This window comes from Tenrec ecaudatus, chromosome 1, assembly GCF_050624435.1.
Source record: "Tenrec ecaudatus isolate mTenEca1 chromosome 1, mTenEca1.hap1, whole genome shotgun sequence".
Lineage (NCBI taxonomy): Eukaryota > Metazoa > Chordata > Mammalia > Afrosoricida > Tenrecidae > Tenrec > Tenrec ecaudatus.
In genome coordinates this window covers 234,781,271-234,803,861 of record NC_134530.1, presented here as the reverse complement: position 1 = coordinate 234,803,861, position 22,591 = coordinate 234,781,271, and the positions used below count along the sequence as shown (strand labels likewise).

The window sequence follows — 22,591 nt, the reverse complement described above, 5'->3', positions numbered from 1 at the left end:
GAATTCATTCAGGATGGCGCATCTGCGTTTTCCTGGTAAAAACAAGTTCTCTGCATACTTGACTAAATGAAATATCTGGTAAAGATATGCAGTAAAATAACAGAGCTAGATATGCAGATCTGGTCTATTAATCTAGGGAGACTATTTATTTTACTGACTCTCCAAACTAAGCAATGTCTGCATGTCAGATTAAAAAACTATGGCTTACTAGCCACATAAAGATGTACATCCTCAAATAAATCCTCAATTCATATTCCTCCACCTGTTTTTCAACTTTCAATCATTTTATCGAATGATTTACTCACTCTGTATTATATGCCAGCCTCTGGACCAGAGAGCTGGCACACACTCTTCCAAGCTGACAGCGGCAACACATCCATCCAATACTTGGGAGAAGGCAGAGGTCATATATTCTTTGTTGATTTAACATAGTTTTGAAAACTTATTTTAAAATATCAAACTCCCCTCTGAGAAATGGGAGAAATTTTTGAATCTTAAAGAAACCATTGAGACCCATCCTCCGGCATCATTAAGAAAAAGATGGCGATGGCAGTGCTGTGCTGGAAAGCTGCCCTCAATTATCACTCTGGTTACCACCAGCAGATGGGTACCCATGTCGCACAGCCAAATTCAAGAAAAGGGAAAATCTGGCTAGTAAAAAGTACTTGAAAACTTGCTGATCACTGTCCTATTCAGGTACATATTCATCTCTTCATTAATTAAGACAGCCTGTTGTAGTTATATTCCTTAGCTCCTTTGTCTTAATCCCTCCTCCCTTCCACTCGGCTAAACTTCAGGCATCAATTAGAAGTGGTGGGCAGCTTTGACAAGCTAAAGATCACATTAGTTAGTGCTAAATTTTACAGAATGATCATTAAGATGCAGCAATGTTACAGATCTAAATTAGCATCAGTAAACCACAGAAATTATAGTCACTTGTTTGTTCTTCAGGTTCAGTACAATCACCACTCAAATGAAATCAGAGATATGAAAGGGGAAACACCTTTAAAGCACTTTAACAAGGCTGATGGAGCAGTCAATAGTAGTATTGTTTCCCAAGATTTACCATTAGCCAGACCTACATGACCGACGCTGAGAACTGTTGAATGATTTCAGCAATAGAGTGACCAGCAAGTATTACACCTAAAATTGGTGTAGCATTATTATGCTATATCCAATTGGCAATCTAAAAGGTGAACGGTTCAAGCCCAAAAACCACTCTTTGAGAGACAGATGAGGCAGTCAGCTTCTATAAGCCCCATGGAGGCAGTTCAGTGGATTGTACTAAAGAATTAATCAATCAATTATATCTGGAGGTTCAACAAGAAAGCTGGGAACACATTGTGTACCAAAAGCTGAGTGCATCCCAATGGAAGGAAGGAAGGAGAGTAAGAGAGAAGATGGTAGCTGGGAGGAAGGAGATTACGTATATTTATGTGTCTGTCAATCTCTCTGCCCATAACTGGAGACATTTAAACGAAAAGCAAGCTTAATGGAAAGATTAAAATGGCTTTCTCTCTTCTGGCACTAGCTCCGCAAATATTTTATTGCCAATGAAGAAATGTTCAGCCAATCCTGGGACCCAGCAGGCTTATCATGCTAGGGCTATGACCAACCCAAGACTTTAAAAGGCCAGAATTTAGAAAACAAGCATCTGAAAATGGATCTGTATGTCGGCTGCCATCCACCAGTAATTAGTTTTCGACGAGACCACAGCCACTTAAGACTTGAATGTGTAGCTCATTATCAACAATGAGTTAAGCATACAAAGATATATTCTCCTAGGCATCCCTTGTACATCATATGATGTACAAAATTGGGCACTATTCTAGAAAAACACAACACAATTCCCTATAACCACAAGCCAACATTGGAGCTTAGCAAGCAATTCCACCCAGATCGACTTCGGTTTAGGAGCAGCGAGGGAAACATCATTTCCTAGGGCCAGACAAAACAAATTTCAGTTACTGTGTGGCATTTCATGATCCCATCCATGAATTAAGCTTAATACGTCCCCTGCTGAGTAAAATCTATATCGTGAAAAGAGGATGATGCAAAGGATGGGTTTTCCCTTTCCGCCAGTCATTCTTGCCTGCCAGACCAAACTCCTTAGAGGACCTAGTGCAATGCAGATCCGGGTGCTTGGAAAGATCCCCAAGCTAGTGTTTCCTGATCTTGACCGTCAAATGGGGGTATTTTATTGCCCAAACCCAATACCACTTACTGGGCTGGCACTGGATACTGGATGAATAGCTTGTCTAAACCCTCCATTCTCTTAGATACTAAAATTTAACTCTACCCTTAATTGAGCCATTAAATTACATTTCCAGCATTGATCATTTCTCAGTGTAAGCAGCATATTAGTTTACTAAACATGAACAAGGAAACTTTCACTACAACCGTCACATTCTGCTAGCATCCAAAATATACAAACATGCTAAACTTGTCTGTATTTGCTTATAAGTAGATAGAGAAAACTATCCAGATAGAGCAGAAGATAAAATTTCAACATTAAAAAGCTCAAGTGCACTGTGACCTCCTTATCATTTTCTATGTCTATTGGTGACAGTAAACAATGGCAACATCAAAAGCCCGTAACAGTTCTGAAGACCAAAGTAGTGAACAGGTGGGCTGTAATAACACACTGTATTAAACAGGGGCAAAGCACTTCACATGCAACACTTAATGTAGCCATTATTACAGTCTTAAAAAGGGGACATTATTAGCCCGAACATACAAATGAGGCCACATGGGTGGCATAAGTAGTTAAGGGCTCAACTATAACCCAAATGGCTAGACATGGTTCAAAAGTCCACCCAAAAGTGCCTCAGAAGAAATGACTGGCAATTTACTTCTTTAAAAATTAGCCATTGAAAACTCAGGAGCACAATTATACTCTGGCACACGTGAGGTCACCGTGAGTCAGAATCAACTCAACAGCAACTGGTTTAGTTTTTAAAGTATACAGATGAAAAAAGTCAAGCTGCGAGAAGGCACTTCATTTTCCCAAGATCACACAGCAGGTCAATGGTGGGAAAGCAATACAATCAATGTCAGTTCTCTCTCAATCTAAAGTCAGCACCATTTGACCACTGCTCAGACTGGTTAAACAACTTAGCGGATTGCAATTCTAATTCAAGGTCAACAGCCAGCTAAACTCTTGATGTCACCCTCAAAGAACGAACACACACATCCAAACAAAAAGTAAATCACCAGGCATTGTCCAACATACTTTCATGACTACTCTCATTTGACAGAAAAATAAAATTCAAGCATACCATGCATTTAACTTAGTAAAGGCTAGAGCCATCTGCAGAAGCTCTACTGCTGACAAGCCAGACCTTGTGGGAATGAACAAGTCTTCAGAAACAACCTGCATGACAACGTCCAGCCTACTGCAACTTGGGTCAAGTGAACAATGTTAAAAATGTTTGGAAGCTCTTACTTAACCAGACAATTGCTTTTACAAAACGTTTCCACCGAGCAGCCAGTGGAGTCGCAGGAGAGTTGATGCCTGGAGGGAAGCTCACAGAGGGAAGAGTTCGGTGCCAGGCTGCCTGTGGAAATGTTAGCAGAAGCATCTGTTGGTTGGTCCCCACTGGCCAAAAGGCAAACATTTGTTTTGCTGAAACAAAAACTTCCATTTCAAAATGTTCACTAATGAAAGCAAGCCATCATCAGATAGTTTTCTTCCACTTGGGTAGCTTGGGTTCTGGCTTCCTGTCTGCAGCAGCATTTGTCCTCTGAGGCGTGCTGCTATAACTACTGCCTTTTTGCTACTAACAGATGTGCTGGTTTTGCAATCAGGACACACACTCAAAGCTTTGGGAGTAGATGCATTTAGATTTTTCTCACCTGAATAATTAACTGTTCTTTAGAGAAAATTTTTAAAATAAGAATCTTTACAGACTAGAGTGATCAGAGAGTATTTCAAGAATGACAGGGAATACATTCTTGGCAATGACGTGTGGGAGGAGAAATCTCCACCACCTTCTATTGCATTTCTTCCTAAAATTACAATATTGATTTATGGCTCTATTCAAATTGCTTCAGTCTATTAACTGTCCCTAAGTGGTTCTTAATTAAGTCCTTTATAATAAACTCCAGCACACCAAACAAACTCAGATGCCAAACTACCAGTCTGTATGAACAAAAGCCGATGGATAGAGTATTCCTAGCATCTATGCTGTCTGTGAAGCATCATCTACTCTTTTTAGTATAATGAAGATGAATCTCAAAAACCATGAATATTACTTAATGCTTTCATAAGACTTTTAAAGCAAGAAACTCTTGCATCTGTTATTACTTTTGTTTATGCAAATATATGACTTTCTACAAAGGTTTTTATATATGTTGAATCAAAAGCCATCCCCTTTTCCACTCCGAGTAATTCCCAACACCAATTCTGTTTCTTTCCATTTAGAGAATCCTACATGGTAACTTTGAATTAGAATTTACTTTATGAGTTGGTATATTTTTTCCTTTTTGTTTTTCATTTCCAGTCTCCTAGGTGGTCTAAAGGCCTAGCATTAAAATAAAAGGTTTTAAAAAATGCACAAGTTCCTAATACCATCCATGGTTTCCTATTATTATTTATGCAATGTTTATATAAACAAAACCCACTACCATGGAGTACAGTCAAACTAAGGTACGTGGGGCAAAAGAGGAATGCTGTTGTTGCCAAAAACTGGCACACTGAGATGGCTGCATGAGCAGGCGCATTGCCATGGTGGTAAACCAGTCCCACGCCAGGCACAGATCAGGCTTTTTCAGTCACACAATGGCAAGCAATCTTTTCAGAACCTCTAAATAGAAAGCTTGACCTGGTAAAAAAGAAGTCTGGGTCACTTCGGAGATGTTCTTTCAAAGCACAGTATGTTTCCACTCGATGCTTTTTTTTTTGCTGGTCAGTCAGAACCCAAGGTACAAATTTCCCAAATCTTCCATTAAAATTCACTGAACCGGACTCCAATATAGCCCAGCTAACTTCCCCAGCTCTTCAACGGTCCATTGTTGGTCATAGAGCACAAGTGCATGGATTTTGCTGTCATTTCCATCCATTCAAAAAGTTGACAAGTGTCCAGAACGAGATTTGTCATCAATTGACATTTCACCTTTTTTGAAATGAGAAAACGATTCACATACATGACTTCTGCCCATAGCGCTGTCCTTGTAAGCTGTTTTAAATATCACAACAATTTCTGCGGCATTTTTCCTAAGCAGGAAACAAAATTTCATAGCCACACCCTGTTCTATTAAATGGGCCATCACAAAAAAAGAGGGTGGAAAGAAACTGATTTTATGAAAACAGGTGACGCCACTGGGTACCAATTCGGAGTGAGTTGCTTGATGCTCACCTAGCGGGGGAAAAACGCATACTATGAAAGCTCCACCCAGTGTCCTCTGTTAAATAAAAGAGAAGACTGACTATATGAGAAGGCTTCGAAGAGTTCATGAGAAAATGGAAAAAAGATAATGGACTATTTCCACAAATTTCTTGAAGCCCACTCATCTGGAGCATGATGAACTTCTGAAAAACAATCTAGGAATCCATTTAGCACTCATATTTTTTTTACTCCTAACCAAAGTTGATAAATACTTATCTCTACTCCTTACCTCACTGCTTCTCCTTAGCTCATTCTCTTTGACCACACATGCCTGTAAGGCCTGTTCAGTTCTGCAGAATTTTTGGTTAAACTCTTCCATTTTTTTTTCTAACTGTTGCTTTCCTGATGTGACCTATACCAAGAAGGGTGAAGAAACAAACAAAATAAAGCAATAGTTAATCTTTTTTCTTAATTTTTAAAATATCATTACTTCATTTCTCTCTGCAAATTTTTTATTGTGAACTCGGTAAATGTTTACAGAGCAGATCGGTTTACAATTTAACAATACATGCACCTTGGATCTTTACAAATAATATCTAGTACGTAAGCATTAACAAGATTATTGGATACAATCATTTATGATCTCCATCCTGTGGGACACAACATGTGTCACAGCAAATATCGTAGTCCCTATAAAGAACCGGAAAAAAAAAAAAAAGGAGCCTGTGACATGATGTAGGGACAATATACAGAAAACAAAAGAAACTGGGTTAAGGGAGAAGGTCACAAAATAAAAGCATTTACGCAGAAAAGTATAACACCTTAAAAGAAGCCAACATAAAACAAATTAAGGCAAGAAACAGATGGAGAACACATTTGCAATACAGTAAAGTCTACCAAAACTTGGACCTCCAGAAGGCAAAAAACCTGTCAGAAAAGGAAAACTCAAATAGTTTTGAGAGAGAAAAAAAACAGTAAAAGAGAAACAAAATACTGGCAAGAATGCATAGCAATAGGCAGAGAACTTGCAAACCCCCGAAAAAAACAAGGCAGGCTCGTGGATCTCCAACTCTCACAGGTTGGAACTCCATGAGACTGCAGGATCACATCCATAGAAATAAAGTATATATCAACAACACAATTTACAAAATGACAAGTATAAGAAATAGAGGATAGAAACAGAAAAAAATAGGAAAATACAAATAGAAAAACAAGAACCAACTTCTAAAAAACGCCTCAGTGTCATTTCTGGTGTCATTTTTTCATTCCTTAGTTGGCAACATTGGTAAAATCAGGATATCTATCAGCAAAGATGAGACGGGAAAGGTCTTCACTCATAGCTGGGGTGAGGATAAACCGCTATAAATTTCTTGGAGGGCAACCTGGCACTATCTATAAAATGTCAGACAGAATGTGCCTTCTAAACTACCAGTTTCATGTCTAGAAATTGACTTTATAGAAATTCTACACAGACACACAAACACACACAAAACTTCACAAAGAAATTACCAACAATGCTAGAGTGAATAAGGAAACACTGGGAACCTATATATCCATCACACAGATTAAATATACTACAAAATGTTCAACAGAGCCAAGGCTTAGACAATACCAACAGAAAGTTCTCCTTTTAATTAAAATGAAAACCAATAAGCACCTATAAATGTACTTTTTAAAAAGCCTTCAAAGACCCACTGAAATGTTCATAAAAATTTATCCTAGGAAGGGGAATGAGAATTTTTTTGAATTTATTTTTGTTACATTTAGACAGATGGGTAGACAGTACGTCTAAAAACACTTCACTTAATTCCTCAAATAGAACAGGTATCAATAAGCGTTAGCTTCACCCCCCATCTCCCATCCTCAGCTCCCAAGCCCCAGCCCTGGTGCCTCGACTATATTATATGCAATGTACAAGGCTCTACTTAAATGATGTCTTAATTTTAGAAATTAACGTGACTCAGACAACAGATGAGTATCTGACATATTCAGAGTTAAAGTAGAAATGCGTACTTTCTGTCAAACAAAGTAGCAAAGAGAATAAATGACTCTACTGCCCATGTCCTGCCATCTTACAGCTATAGATACTCAGTATCTCGGGTGTTATAGGAGTGAACTAGAGTATAAAAATAAATAACCTATAAGATTTTGAGGAGATAGTAATTACTCTGGGGAAGGGGGGGAAAGCAGAATACAGGTAACAAAGTACTGGGCAGGAATATATGTGGTGACGAGACAATTTCATTGATAAGGTAATATTTGAGCAGGTAGCTCAAGTGAAAGCAGGAAGAAGCTTTGCAGCTCTATCTAGGGCAGCAGTTTTCAACCTGTGGATCACGACCCCTTTGAGGGTCGAATGACCTTTTCACAGGGGTTCTAAGACCATCAGAAAACACACATATCCAATGGTCTTAGGAACTGAGACACCGCTCCTCTATCTGTCTCCAGGTGGGTCCGCCCACATACAAGTACCCGGCATGAAGACTATTACCCATACTACACCACGCTCCAAGACTAAATTTCATTTATTTGTAATTAGAAATAAATATTTTGTAATATATAATTACATATTTTTGTGATTAATCATTATGCTAATTATGTTCAATTTGTAACAATGAAAATACATCCTGCATAGCAGATATTTATGTATATTACGATTCATAACAGTAGCAAGATTATTATTAAATTTTATGGTGGGGAGTCACTACGACATGAGGAACTGTATTAAAGGGTCGCGGCATTAGGAAGTTTGAGAACCTCTGCTCTAGGGAAAGGGCATTGCAGGAAGAGGGAGCAGCAAGAGTAAAGGCCTAGAGACAGTATGTGTTTGATGTGTTCTTCTGCCAACGGCAAGGTCAGGCAGCTGAAAGAAGATGAAACTGGGAGGGGCTGCAGGAGGCCATCTAGTGTACTGCAACCTGTGGAAGGACCTGCCTTTCACTGAGAGGCAGAAGATGATTGCAAGGCTTTGAAGAGAAGAGCGATGCTATTGGATATAAATTATGCAGGACAGCTCCCACCTGATCACACAACCAAGAATCAGTATCAGGGACACACACGGGCTTTCAGATCTGAAATTTTAACAACCTCCTCCTTCGCGAGATAAGAAAACGGAAACCTAGAAAACTCCCATTGCACTTCATCTGTTGATAAACAAAAAGTGGCTAGAGCATTCTTTCTTTTAAAAGTACTGCCTGTCTGGTATGGCAACAAAAAATTGTTAAGTAATAAAAGGATGACTGAGGAAAGAAAAAAGTTAGTGCCATACTTTATCCAATTCAGCCTGTAGGATATTATGAGTATTCTTGGCCTGCTGTAGCTCCTGGGTAAGTTTGGCTTTCATCTGAGTGCACTCTTGGTCCAAGGTTTGGAAAGACCGCTGTTGACAGGCAAGCTCCTAGAAAGCAAAACATATACACATTAAACTGACAATGATTAAGAGGGGAGGTTCTTGGGAGGTACAAGCCTGTGAGCCGTGCTAGGTTGAAAGGACAGTAGACAATAGGGAGCCCAGCCGACCATCCACTTAATGAAAAACATAATTAGCCCTAGCACTGGTCCTGGTAATCAAATCCAAGTCTCTGAAGGGGAAGGGGAAGGAGTCCTTTAGTTGCCCACAAAGAAACTGGTCTGTTTCCTCATGCCTGAATCTCAAACTAATCATTGGCGGGCAGGAGGCAAAGAAGATGAGCTGAGCTGGGGCAGTCACAGCTCAGCTGAGAAAGTACACTAACATCAAAATCACAGCACATACCCGTTACAATGGTCTTCAGCTTAGAGGGATAGAAAACATGTCACCAATCAACTTTGTTAACCACAGAAGGATACCAAACTCACATCTGCAGTGATGCTTATTCAAAGGCTATATAGAATTCTTAATCCATGTGATACCCTTTCAGGATAAACCACCTAAAGGAAAAAAGATTGGCAGCAATACACTTCACCATTAAATTGTCCTAAAACTTCTCTTCCCACTACAGCAAGTACTTTTTTCATTATTAGCCAACCCATAGTCTTTAAAACAGTGGGAGCAGCTAAGACAATTTTCCCTCACAGCAGGCAAAGTATTGGAAAGAAGAAATATGATCCTTTCCTATCTTATTCAGTAACAAGTCTCATACAGATCAGAAAACATGGATAAAACAAAATCCTGGCTTCCAATTTCCTTCTCCAGTAAAAAACTGACAGGCACAAAAGCTCATAGAACATCTCCCCCATCCACCCACTCACCCACTAATGAAAAGGCCGCACGATGAGAACAACTCTTCCTTTCAATGATCAGAGTATGAAATTCTGGCAAGAGTTTTCCAGACAAACTTCTCACAGATCTGTTCACCTTACCTGCTGAAACTCCTTTTCCCTTTCCTTGATTTTCTGCTCAAGGGAGTATCTAGCACTTTCTGCATTCTGTCGCTGACAACTCAAATCTTCGGTCAATTTTTTCAGTTTTTGTTCCAATGTAGCACACTAACAACAAAAGAAAACACTTAATACACAACGAAAATTACTCAAGGAAACATACTAGTTCTAAGACTCGGTTGAAGTTTACCAGTGGATTTTGATAGTTTTATACCCAAAATCTATGAAATAAAGATATCAGACAAGTATCAAAACTACAGTAATTACTTTAGCACACAGAAGAGTCCTACTGAGGAAACATTAGCAAAGATGTAAAGGGCCAGCGTGTTTAAGTAAACATGAAGTCATCCGCACTGTGGCAAGAGAGGCCAGAATCCCGGGGGAGCACTCGTTTGGAGCATTTGGTTGGTTACTCGAAAGCGAGGTTACTGCGCAGTGTGCTGACCTTTGTCACATCTGGGAATGAGCAGAGGGTGCCCACTACCTTCAAATGCAAGTCTGTTTCAAATGTAATGATTTTGTTGGAAATTTTAAGTATTAAAATGATCCACAATGCTCTCTGTAAGTCCCTTTAACTTTCTAGAGGTTCAGGAAAAATCCTAAGAGGTTTTTAATTAAGCTACCACAGCAATACTGAAAAGGTTCCTGTCGCCTTTCCGTATGGCCACAGCCCTGATCCGTCAGTCATCCCTGAGACACGGTTTTAAATATATATATATATATATATATATATATATATGCTACTTTAAAATTTAGAACATTCTTCTAAACTTAAATTAAGGTAAGTTGGTCTGAATTCTTCAAATGCTGAGCCTCATTCCTTTGAATCCCACCCCCCTTGCTGCTCAAATCCCTAAACTGCCTATAAAACAACTCTACAGTCGTGTAGAAAGGTAAGAAAACTTCCCATAGGTTGGGAAGAACTCCCTGGTCCAAGAGAAATCTGCCCAAACTTAGTAAATCTTCATCTACTAGGTAGATTTCTCTAAGATTCATTATAATCTCATTTAGAACTCTTAGAAATGCTGTAACCTTAACTAAAAAGGGAGAGGAAAAGAAATCACTCTGACAATACCTTATCAGAAGACCTAACAGTCCAATAATTAATAACTAAATATGAAAAGAGCAACGCTATCCATAAATGGCCACATGGTTATACAAATATCAGAACAATAAAAATTGAAACTCAAAGAATAAGTAAACGGGATCAAATCAATCCACTGCCCTAGACCAGTGTTTTCCAAAGTAAGCAATACCACCTCCTGGGGAACACTGGAATGATGCAGGAGAGCTGCAAAAGCAGGTACCTACACTTAATCCTGAATGACAGTACAAAACTTTTTCATTGCCAAGGCTCTAGGTAATTTTTTTTCTGAAAGGTTTAGGAACTATGCCCCACACATTCAAACGCCTTTGTTCTTTACAGTCTTTGTTTTATTTGGTGTTCTTAAATAGAAGTCACTATGAGTCAGAAATGCCTCAATGGCAGTGAGTTTGGTTTGAGAAGGGGTAGTATTACAGGTTATAACAAGAGGAATTCAAAAGCAAATATTAAATGTCAACTGCTGCCACATTAGTCTACTAACTACAAGGCTGGGAGTTCAAACTCACCAGCCACTCCATGGGAGAAAGATGAGGCATTATGTTCCCATAAAGATTTACAGCCTTCGAACTGGAGGAAGTTCTTCTCTTCCTATAGAGTGACTGTGAGTTAGAATTCTTTGATGGTAGTCTTTGGCTTGTATTTGGAAGATGTCAGGGATTATTCTGGGTACTGAGAATGCAAAATGAACAACTCAGACAAAGCCACTGCCCAGATGATTGTTCTAAACTTCTGATGGTTGGCAATTCTCAGGTAAAAGGTATGCATGCTGAAGATTATGAATGAACCCTTGGCTCCCTCTGCTGGCTCTCCTTTAAACTGCAAAACATTCTACCAAATTTCCTCAGAACCATGAATTCTTCCCTCTTAAAACATTGGGGAAAGGAGACCTGCGGAAGCATTTACACTTTATTCCAATGCACGATACATATCAAAGCAGTTGACCACTAGGTGTCATGAATGATCCATATTTACCTTACAACAGTGACCAACGACCAAGTCCTCATAAATAATGACAAAGTGCATAGTCCTGGAGACTCACTCAGAACTCTTAGCCCAAGTTTCTCATTTATAAAATGTAGGTGCTAAACTCCAGGTCTGTTGCCAGCCTCAGCACTCTGTTTCTACAAGACTTTAACTCTTATACCCCACCTGGAAGGTGAGCACTTGGAAAACAAGCATACTAGAAATAGCTTACATTCCACAATACTTACTTTTTATTTATTCATTTATTTTTAATTGGCTTCATTTTATTTGATTGGTAACTCTATTGATACATCAGGGAATAACATAAACAGCATAATTTAATTTCTGTAACTCACTTGGCACAGTCTTATTATTCTTAAAGTCAAAAGGAAGAAAAAGGTCGACTGGATTTTTGTTAGATGGGCTTGTGGTCTTATGGGGGAAAAGAGCTCAAAAGGAGATTGGGCAAAGGAGCCTAGAGGAAAGTTTCTAATAGAGAGGGTTCTGCTTTCTCACGGCCTTCATCAAAATTTTAATTGGTAAAATTTTATCTCATCAAGTATGTTGTCATATCTAAACTTTACAGGGTAAAATGTGTATAAAAGGGTAAATATAAATTCTCATACTTAGGAAGGCATGATATAGCAAAACTGAAACTTAAAATGAGCATGGCTATAAACTCAATATGATAATACCTCATGTTATTATAAGTTTACCATGTGCCAGGCACTAAGCTAAAGGTTTCTTAAAAATTATCGCCACAACAATCTTATGAGAAAGCTATTATTACCATCATTTAATGAAACAGCTGATGCTTAGAAATTATTTAAAAAGCTCCACAATCAATACAACTGGAACATGGCGGATCCAGGAATCAAATGCAAGCCTTTCAACTTAAAAGACCAAATTACCACTATGAACTCAAGATTATGTGCAAAGAATAAATATATGGATACAAGGAGGTTCTCGATTCCTTACCATTCCATCAATATTAGGTCTAAAACAACATATGCTATGGGAAGATTACATGTCTAAATAAGTCAGAACTCCACTTCCAGATAATGGTACAGACTTACTTTTTTCTATAGCTCCTGCTACAAATAACTAAACACCCTAGATCTCTGAAAGAAGAGAAGGCAAGCTAACTAGGGGCCTCTGACTCTGGGAAGCAACACAATGGTACTAAAGGAAAAGAACTGTCAACATGGAATCCTATACCCAGCAAATATATCCTTCAGTAATAAAGAGCAAGTTAGAGCATTCTTCAATGAAAGACAACTGAGAGAATTTGTTACCAGCAGGACTACTAAAGATGTGACAAAAGAAACCTTGCAAGCAATCAGAAGGAAAAAGAACATAGTAAGAAGCAACAGAAATCAAATAGGCTTTCATTCCCTTTACTTTTCTACATATTTAAAAGATGAAACAAAAAATTGTAGCACAGCCTGATGTAATTCTAAAGAGTCAACCCTCATTATTTGCAAATTCTATAGTCATAAATTTGCCTATTTGCAACAAAAATACTCGTGGCAATTTCTAAGTCATTTAGACACGTCCAAGCGCTGTGCTGCGAATAATTCCCAACTGAGCTCAAACCAGGCCAATTCAGAATTCACTAATTCTGCATTGGCAAGGATTTTCTAGAACATAACTATACTACAAATAACATAATTGCTGCAAATAACATAATTACTGCATATTGCTGAGGAAAATGTTTAAGACCATTATAAACTATGTGTGGACCCTAGTGGCCTAGTGAATTACACGTTGGGCTGCTAATCATAAGTCAGCAGTTCAAAAACGCCTGCTTTTCTGCTCGCTTAAAGATTTACATCAATCAAAACCCAGAGGGGCAGTTGTAGTCTGTCCTATAAGGTCACTTATGACTTACAATTGACCCGGCAGTGCGTTTTTTGGGTAGTGAGCTAATGTAGGGTAAAGGAACAAAAAGAAAGGTAAGTTTTCTACAGTTACCTCAAAGTGGTAAAATGATCAAAGAAGGCTGATAACTGGCATACATAGAATATAAAGTCTAGAGCAACCACTTAAGAAAGTTCTACAAAAAACTGTATTGATGGAACACCATGTTTAAGACAGCATTATTGGCAACAGCAAAAAGATAGAAACACCTAAGCAACCAACAGATGACTGAATAAATAAAATGTGGAAAACACATAATAGAATACTATGCAACAATAAAGAATGATGAGTCTGTAAAACTTCTCATAATACGAATGAACCAAATAGACACTGTGCTGAGTGAAATATGTAAATCACAAAATAACAAACACTATGAGACCACATTGATAAAAAGTCAGGAATATGTTTACACACAGGAAGCAACATTCTTGGATGGGTATCGGGGATGAGAAAGTCACAGACTAAATAGAAGACATCTGTCAATTATTGTGAATAAAGGAAATACACAATATGGATGAAGTCAGCACACCAGGTGATCAAGGCAAATGCTACAACAGATACAATTCTGCAAGCAGTAATATCTACATAAGCAGACATGTATGCATGCTATTCAAGTGTAGAAGGCTATATGGGAATTTCAAACGGAAAATCTAACACATTGCCATCAAGTTGATTCCGACTCACAACAATCTGCGAGCCCCGAGTAGAATAGCCCCCACAGACTTCTGAGGCTGTGGATCTTTATGGAAGCAGAAAGACCATTTTTCTCCCCTGTTGTGGCTTGTGGTTTCAAACTGCTCACCTTAAGGTAAGCAGCCCCATGCGTCACCCACTACATGCCACCTGAGCTCCTTTTGGGGGAGTGCATGTTCCTAGATATAGAGACAGTTACGGAAACTTCTTAGACATACCCAAATCTGTCATAGTACTGATTTACCAGGTTTGAAGCCTAAGGATGTCCCAGACAACATCTAATTGGCATAACATCATTCACAAAGATAATGGCTGACATCCTACTTTGATGAGTAGTAACTGAAGTCTTAAAAGCTTGAGTAGCAACCCCCCCAAAAAAAATCATATCATTGTGAATGAGGGGGGTGTGTGGAGTGGAGACCCAAAGCCCATCTGTAGGCAACTGGACATGCCCTTATAGAAGGATCGTAGGGAGGAAATGAGCCAGTTAGGGTGTAGCATAGAACCAACGAAGCATACAACTTTCCTCTAGTTCTTTAATGCTTCCTCCCTCCATGATCATGATCCCAACTCTACCTTACAAATCAGGATAAACCAGAGCATGTACACTGGTACAGATAAGAGCTGGAAACACAGGGAACCCAGAACAGATAAACCCCTCAAGACCAATAATGAGTAGCGATACCAGGAGGGCAAGGGAAAGATGGGAAGAGAAAAGGAGAATCGATCACAATGATTTACATATAACCCTCTCCCTGGGGGACAGACAACAGGAAAGTGGGTGAGGGAGACATTGGACAGTATAAGACATGAAAAGAAAATAATTTACAAATTATCAAGGGTTCATGAGGGAGGGGGGAGTGAAGAGGGAAGAGGAAAAATGAGCTGATACCAAGGGCTCAAGTAGTAAGAATATGTTTTGAAAATGATGTTGGCAACAAATGTACAAGTGTGCTTGACACAATGGATATATGTATGGATTGTGATAAGAGTTGTACAAGCCCCAATAAAATGATTTTAAAAAAAAACCTTAGTAGCCATCTAAGATACAGCAATTGGTCTCTTCTTGATGGATCAAAGGAGAGTGTATGAACTCAAAGAAACAATGATGTAATTACTTCAACAGGACTAATGACCCACGGGAATCACAGCCTATTCTAACTTGATACTAAAGAACTAGATGATGCCCAACTATCACTACCAACCACTCTAACCAGGGACTCAATACAAGATCCAAGTTAGAAGGGAAGGAAAATGGAAAACAAAACTCAAATTCATAAAGAACAACATTCTGGACTCACAGTGACTGAAGGAACTCCAGAGAATCATACCATAATATACTTTTACCCTGAAACTACAGGCATTCCCAGAGGTTATCTCTAAAGCAGATAATAGATGGGTCTATAAAATATGCAGTAACACCTACAAGGAATGTGCTCCTTAGATCACTCCATTAAACACGACCAAACAGGCAACATTTGTCCAAAAGCAAAGGGAGGAAGGTAAGAGCGGGAAACTAGAGAAAGAAATGGAGAAGGAAGACTAAAATAAGGAACAGTGATCACTGGGGAGATAAGAACCAATGCCATATCGTTTGTGTACATATTACTGAATGTAAAACTAATTTGCTGTGCAAACTTTTACCTAAAATGTTCAAAATAAAAACATTCAAAAACACAACAGAGGACAAACACCCAATCAAAAAATAGACAAAGCATTTAAATACACATTTTTCCAAAGATATACAAATGACCAGCAAGCACATGAAAAGATGCTTAATGTGAATAGTCATTAAGGAAATGCATTTTGAAGCTACAATTAGATACAATTTAACCACTAGGATACCTATGATGAAAAAGGGAAAAAAAAGTGTTGGTGAGTACTGGACAAGTTGAAACCCTCCCATTCAGTTTTGATGGAATTATAGAATAGCCCCTGTGGAAAAACAAGCTGGTCCTAACTAAAAAAGTTACTACACAGAATTAACCCATCACCCAGCAACTCCATTCCTAGGATTTGCAAAAAAGAAACACAAAACAATTCTTTACACAGTAGTGATCACTATTGTAGTACTCACCATAGACAAAAAGTAGAAATAGCCCAAGTACATAGCAATAGACACATGGGCAAACAAAATGTCGTATATAAATAATATATTTATATTATGTCAATGACAGCCAAATTAAAAAAAAAAACAACAACAAATGCTGGAGAAAATGTGGAAACACTGGAACTTTCATATACTGCTGGTAGGTCTATAAATATAGAAAACCTTTGTAGAAAACAATATGAGGATTACCTCAAACAAACTGGAATACAAATTGCATACCATCTAGCAATACTTCTGCTGGGTATGTGCCCTGATGAAGTAAGAGCTAAACCACAAACAGACATATCGACTCTCATATTCGTTGCAGCATATTTCACAAAGGCAGTTGTAAATAGGCCAAATGCCCACCAATAGAAGAATGGATAAAGAAACTGTGATATATGCATACTGGAATAGTATGCATTGCTAAAAATAACAACACTGATGAAGCCACAAAACACTCCAAGATACAAATGGACTTGGAGAACATTATGCCGAATTAAGACAGTCCATCACAAAACGGCAAATATTTATGAGACCACTGCTATAAGGATAAAAGAACAAGACAAAGACTTGTCTACCAAAGGGTGACAGACTGTGGTGGTTCCCTAGCAATGGAGGGTAAGGGTGAGAAGATAAATCCAAAGACTAATAGGATGACAAGGAAGTGACTTGGGTGGAAGGGAAGATGGGAAGTCCATTGGGTGAAGAGAAATCAGGGGATGGGAGGAGGATAGGATGCAGGTGCTGTGGGGTGTGTCACAGTTGATGACTGGTTTGAATTGTCAAATGCAGAGATCTGAAGAGTAGCCCCCTGCCCCCACCTAATTCACAATTTAAAAATATACATAGAACATTATTCAATCGTAAAGAGAAATAAGGTTCTAACACATGCTACAGGTGGACTTCAAAAACACTAAGCTAGTTGGAATAAATCAGTTCTACAATGTTGTATGTCCCATTTTTATGATACACCCAAAATGAGCAAATGTAGAGATCAGATTCTATTCGTGCTTCCCAAGGACAGGATCCTAAGTTTCGATTATAAAGAAGGATGAAAACATTTGGAAGTGGATCGTGATGATGGCGTATAATATGGTGCATACGGTATCACTGAATTGTACACACAAAATTTGGAAATGGAAAATGTTTGCTATATACATATATTCTTACAATTTGACTATAGAAAAAACTAAAGCTGCCAGGAGTCGATGTCAACTCACAAGGACCCTATAGGACAGGGTAGAACTGCTCCTGTGGGTTTCCAAGACTACGGTAAGTCAGTCCCAACTTTCTCATGAGGAGCAGTTGGTGGTTTCAAAACAATTTAATTATAAATAAGCCAAAAAGTTTAAGTAGTCCATAGGAAAACATGGGGAAAAAAATAATGCTAAAAATAGAAAAAAGAAGAAGAAGCAGGAAACAAAGTAGCAGGCTTAAGCCCTCACAAATTAAAAATTACATTAAATGTAAATGGTCTAAATAAAATATAGATACTAGACTTCTTAAAATATGATTCCATGAACTACATGCTGTCTTTAAGAAATTCTCTTCAAATATAATAAGGTTTAAAGAAAAATAGACAAAGATATATTATGTAAACATCAAGCGAGAGTAGTTACACTAGTTTCATAAACAATAGACTTCAGAGCAAAGGAAATTACCAGTGACAATGAGTAACATTATTAAATAAGGGTTAATGTACCCAACAACAGAGCTAAGAAAGCATATGAAGCAAAGGCTGATAGAACTAAAAGGAGAAATAAGTTCACAATTATAGTGTGAGATGTCAACATCCCTGTCTCAATTGATAGAACTAGACAGAAAATCAACAGATATGAAAGAACTGAAAAGTATTTATGAACCTGTAAAATAACCTGTAAAATCTATAACACTGTTAAAGCCTCTCCCAGTCAACAGCAGAATTAGTTTTTCAACTGTCCATAAGGCATAAAACAAAACAGGCTTTATCTTAAAAATAATTTCAAACTCAATTGTCCATTCAGATTCTTAGTGACCCCACAGGACTGAGCTGAACATCCCATTTGGGTTTCCGAGACTTTTTAAATCTTCATGGGAACTGACAACATAGGCTCAAACCTCGGACCTTGTGTTTAGTAGCTCTGTGTGGAGTCTACTACATCACCAACATTCCTTGGCTATGTCATAGCCTATAAAAAACCGCCACATATTTTAAAGAGCTAAATCTGGTAACAGTGGAATCAAAATGGAAATAAATACTAGAAAGCAGAGGAAAATCTCCAAAACCAAACAACATACTTCTAAATAATCCATGGGGCAAAGAGAAAATCTCAGAGGAAATTAAAAAACAAAACAAAATGAATGAGGAGATAGTCAATAAGACTCTCTACCATAAAGTAACAAGATGTCTAAAAGGAGACAAAAGCAGATTTAAAAAAAAAAATCTAAGAATGGGCTTCAGGCTTGTACTTAATCCTAGGTAGGGGAGAGAGGGGGAACCGATCACAAGGATCTACATAGAACCCCTTCCCTGGGGGCTGCACAACAAAAAAGTGGGTGAAGGGAGACATCGGACAGTGTAAGACATGAAAAAAATAATAATTATGAATTATGAAAGGTTTGGGAGGGAAGAGAGCTCATGGGGAATGAGGAGTTGATACCAAGGGCTCAAGCAGAAAGAAAATGTTTTGAGGTTGAAGATGGCAACAAATGTACAAAATGTGCTTGACACAATGGATGGATGGAAGGATTGTGATAAGAGTGGTAAGAGCCCCTAATAAAATGATTTTTAAAAATAGAAATAAAAAAATAAGTTCCCTATCTTATAAAGAACTATCTGAATGAACACTAACAAGTTAATCTAAAACACACGAGATCTTTAAGGAAACCAGTGCCTCTTGCCCTGTAGGTGGCCATAGGGTAGTTATGAGTCAAAGTCAACTTGATGGCAGTGTGTCATCTAGAGTTTCAATCACAGATTTCCAAGCTCATTGGCCTACTGTCTTATTTTAGAAAGGAAATTACTCAGCGCCGACCTCATCACCCCCACCCCCCAGCCCCCACTGGCAATTAAACACTTTGTTACTATAGGCCACAATCCGGATGCAATGTTAGCTATCTGCTTTAGCAGCACCCGGATCACTCCAGCAAGCCCTGCAGTGGTGGTGTCACACACTTGGGGAGCACTGGTCTAAATTAACTGTGAAGAAACGATATGGGTACAGACAATGAGCATGGTGATACAATGTGAAGAATTTCTGTAAATCTCATAGGTTTATCTCAGGAATGGGTCTGACTAGGTCAATTTTGTAAGGTTCCCATTCAATATAATAACCAAATGTAGGAGCCACAGGGTTAGGACACAAACAACCACAATAAAACCCCTAAGGCAGTGCCAGGAAAAACAGTTTTCACTGCAAGGAAGAGTCGGAGCTCACAAGGAGGGAAAGATGCCAAGAGTCACACCTGAAGAAGGTTTCTAGCAGAAGGGCAAGTGTGAGCAAAGTATTAGGCCTAAACATCATGTTCAGAAAACATCAAAATCTGGCTGATAAAGAGATTATTTTTCTCCACTTCTCACCATATATGTGTCACACCTTTAATTTCATTACTCTACCTCCTACAACACAGTCCAACTACGAGTGCTGCCTGTTTCCTCACTGCTCCACAGCTGGAGACTTGGATTCCAATTCATGACCCTAGTAAGTCAGAGCAGAACTACCCCTACAGGTTTCTGAAACTAAGTGCTTATGAGAGTAGAAAGCCTCATTTTTCTTCCACCAAGCAGCTGGTGGTTTCAAATTGAATATGGTAGGCACTTAATTGGCAAACAAGTGAGTGAATGAATGCACAGAAAAAAGGAACACACGGGGAGGGGAAAAAATGAGGAGCTGATAGCGGGAGCACAAGTAGAAGGAGGGTACTTTGAGAATGTGATGGCAAATGCACAAATGTGCTTGACGCAATGGATGTGTGTGTATGTGTTGTGAGAAGAGCTCTATGAGCCCACAATAAAATAATTTTGAAAAGAAAAAAATCATTAAGGATATAGGTAGGTTGGAGGCAAAGCACATGCAAGTAAAAGATTGAAAGCTTTTTTACAAGCCTAAAAACAGACTAGCTTAGTCTTAACTGAGGCCTAAAAAAGGAGTATCCTCCTTGAAGATAAACAAGCAACCATCTAGCTGAGAAGCAACAAAGCCCATATGGAAGAAGCACACCAGCCTGTGTGACCACAAGGTGACTATGGTATCAAGTATCAGGCATCAAAGAATAAAAAATCATATCATTGTGAATGAGGGGGAGTGCAGAGTGAGAATCCAAAGCCCATCTGTAGGCCACTGGACATCCCTTTAAAGAAGGGTTGTGGGGAGGAGACAAGCCAGTCAGGGTGCAGTGAAGCAACGATGAAACATACGTTCCTCTAGTTCTTAAATCCTTCTTCCCCACCACTATCATGATCCCAATTCCACCTTACAAAACCAGCTAGACCAGAGGGTGTACACTGGTAGATAGGAACTGGAAACACAGGGAATCCAGGACAGGTGAACCCCTCAGGACCAGTGTTAAGAGTGGCAACGCTGGGAGGGTAGGGGGAACTGATTACAAGGATCTACATATAACTCCCTCCCTGGGGGAAGGACAATAGAAAAGTGGGTGAATGGAGACATCGGACAGTGGAAGACATGACAGAAGAATAATAATTTATAAATTATTAAGGGTTCATGGGCGGGGGGGCAAGAGGGAGGGGAAAAATGCGCTGGTACCAAGGGCTCAAGTAGAAAGAAAATGTTTTGTGAATGAGGATGACAACAAATGTACAAATGTGTTTGACACAATGGATGGACTAATGGATTGTGATAAAGCATTATATGAGCTCCCAATAAATTAAAATTTTTTTTAAAAAGGACTATGTTCACATATGAAAAAACAAACCCACTATCAGCGAGTCAATTCCAACTCCTAGTGACTATATAGGGTTCCCAAGGCTATATATCTTTACGGGAGCAGAAAACCTTAAATTTATTCCATGGAGTGGCTGCTGAGTTCCAACCTCCGACCTTGAGGTTAGCAGTCCAACACTTACAGACAATGCGATCAGGGCTTATGCACTTATAGGCTAGACAGTAAAACTAGATCAACCTAAATCCTACCATCTCTTAAAATTCTTTTAAAGCTTCATTAATTTAGTATGTGTATGTGCCTTCTTCTACGGGCCAAGCGCACACTGTCAGGTGCTGCATGTATTAGTGGTGTCGGATGCTGTCAAGTTGATTCTTAATCACAGCAACTCTCATGACAAGAGAACTCACCCTCACCCCCACCCCCACCCCCACAGGGTTTTCTGGGATGGAAGCTTTATAGGAGCAGATTGGTCTTCCTCCCACTGGGTGAGTTCGAACTATCAACTTTCAATTAGCAGCCAAGTAATTAACAGTATACCACCAGTGTGTCTCAGGTGCTGTGTAAGCACTGTTTTTATTACTCACCACACCTTGAGACATAAAAGAGATCAGTGACTTGCCCAGAGCCACTCACTCAGCGAAGAAAATGTGAAACCAAGATCTGACCCCAGACTGGCCAATTCTGAATCATCTTACAAGTTCAGTGGCATCAACACTATCTAGTATGTATTAATGAAGATCCTTAATAATGTTGACCTGTCGCTTTCTGGTAGAGGTGTGGGGCAGGTGGCCTCGGCCTTTGGCTGGGATGAACTGTGCGCCAGTTGGAGGCAGGACAGCCAAGCCAAAGCCATGGCCAGAAGAGTGGTCACAGTTGGACTGACCATTGCTGCTGCAGAATTTGCAGACAGTTATGTTTTACAAGACATCAAGCACGTGGAGCCACAAGTAAAACAAATTTTTCAAAATCTACCAAAATCTGCCTCCAGTGGTGGCTGTTACCAATGTGGATTGGAACACAAAATGACAACATGGATGCAGTACTAATTCTAAGTAGAAGTCCTACTGCCAATAAAGGAAAACTAAGAGATGCTCATCAACAAATTAAGACTCTTAAATCACCCAGATATCTATTCTTAGATAAAAGCCAAAATCAACAAAGCTAAAGATTTACTAGAAGGCCAAGCTAACAAATGAAGTAAATGTTTGATGAATTTTGAAGTAACAATTAGTTTATATGAGTCTGAGT

At 38.9% G+C, this 22,591-nt stretch overlaps 1 protein-coding gene and 1 pseudogene across 1 annotated transcript in view; one reads left to right on the top strand and one right to left on the bottom strand.

Annotated features, from left to right (window-relative positions):
* The window catches only part of CENPF (centromere protein F), a 75,870-nt gene that overhangs the window by 35,649 nt on the left and 17,630 nt on the right, over positions 1-22,591 (bottom strand). Inside the window, exons 8-10 of the mRNA XM_075530343.1 lie at positions 9,669-9,794; positions 8,596-8,724; positions 5,617-5,739 (exon numbers count right to left, since the gene is read on the bottom strand). Of these exons, the coding sequence (XP_075386458.1) occupies positions 5,617-5,739; positions 8,596-8,724; positions 9,669-9,794 (378 nt within the window). The remainder of the gene's footprint in view (positions 1-5,616; positions 5,740-8,595; positions 8,725-9,668; positions 9,795-22,591) is intronic.
* LOC142437380 (mitochondrial import inner membrane translocase subunit TIM14 pseudogene) lies at positions 22,195-22,539 on the top strand (annotated as a pseudogene).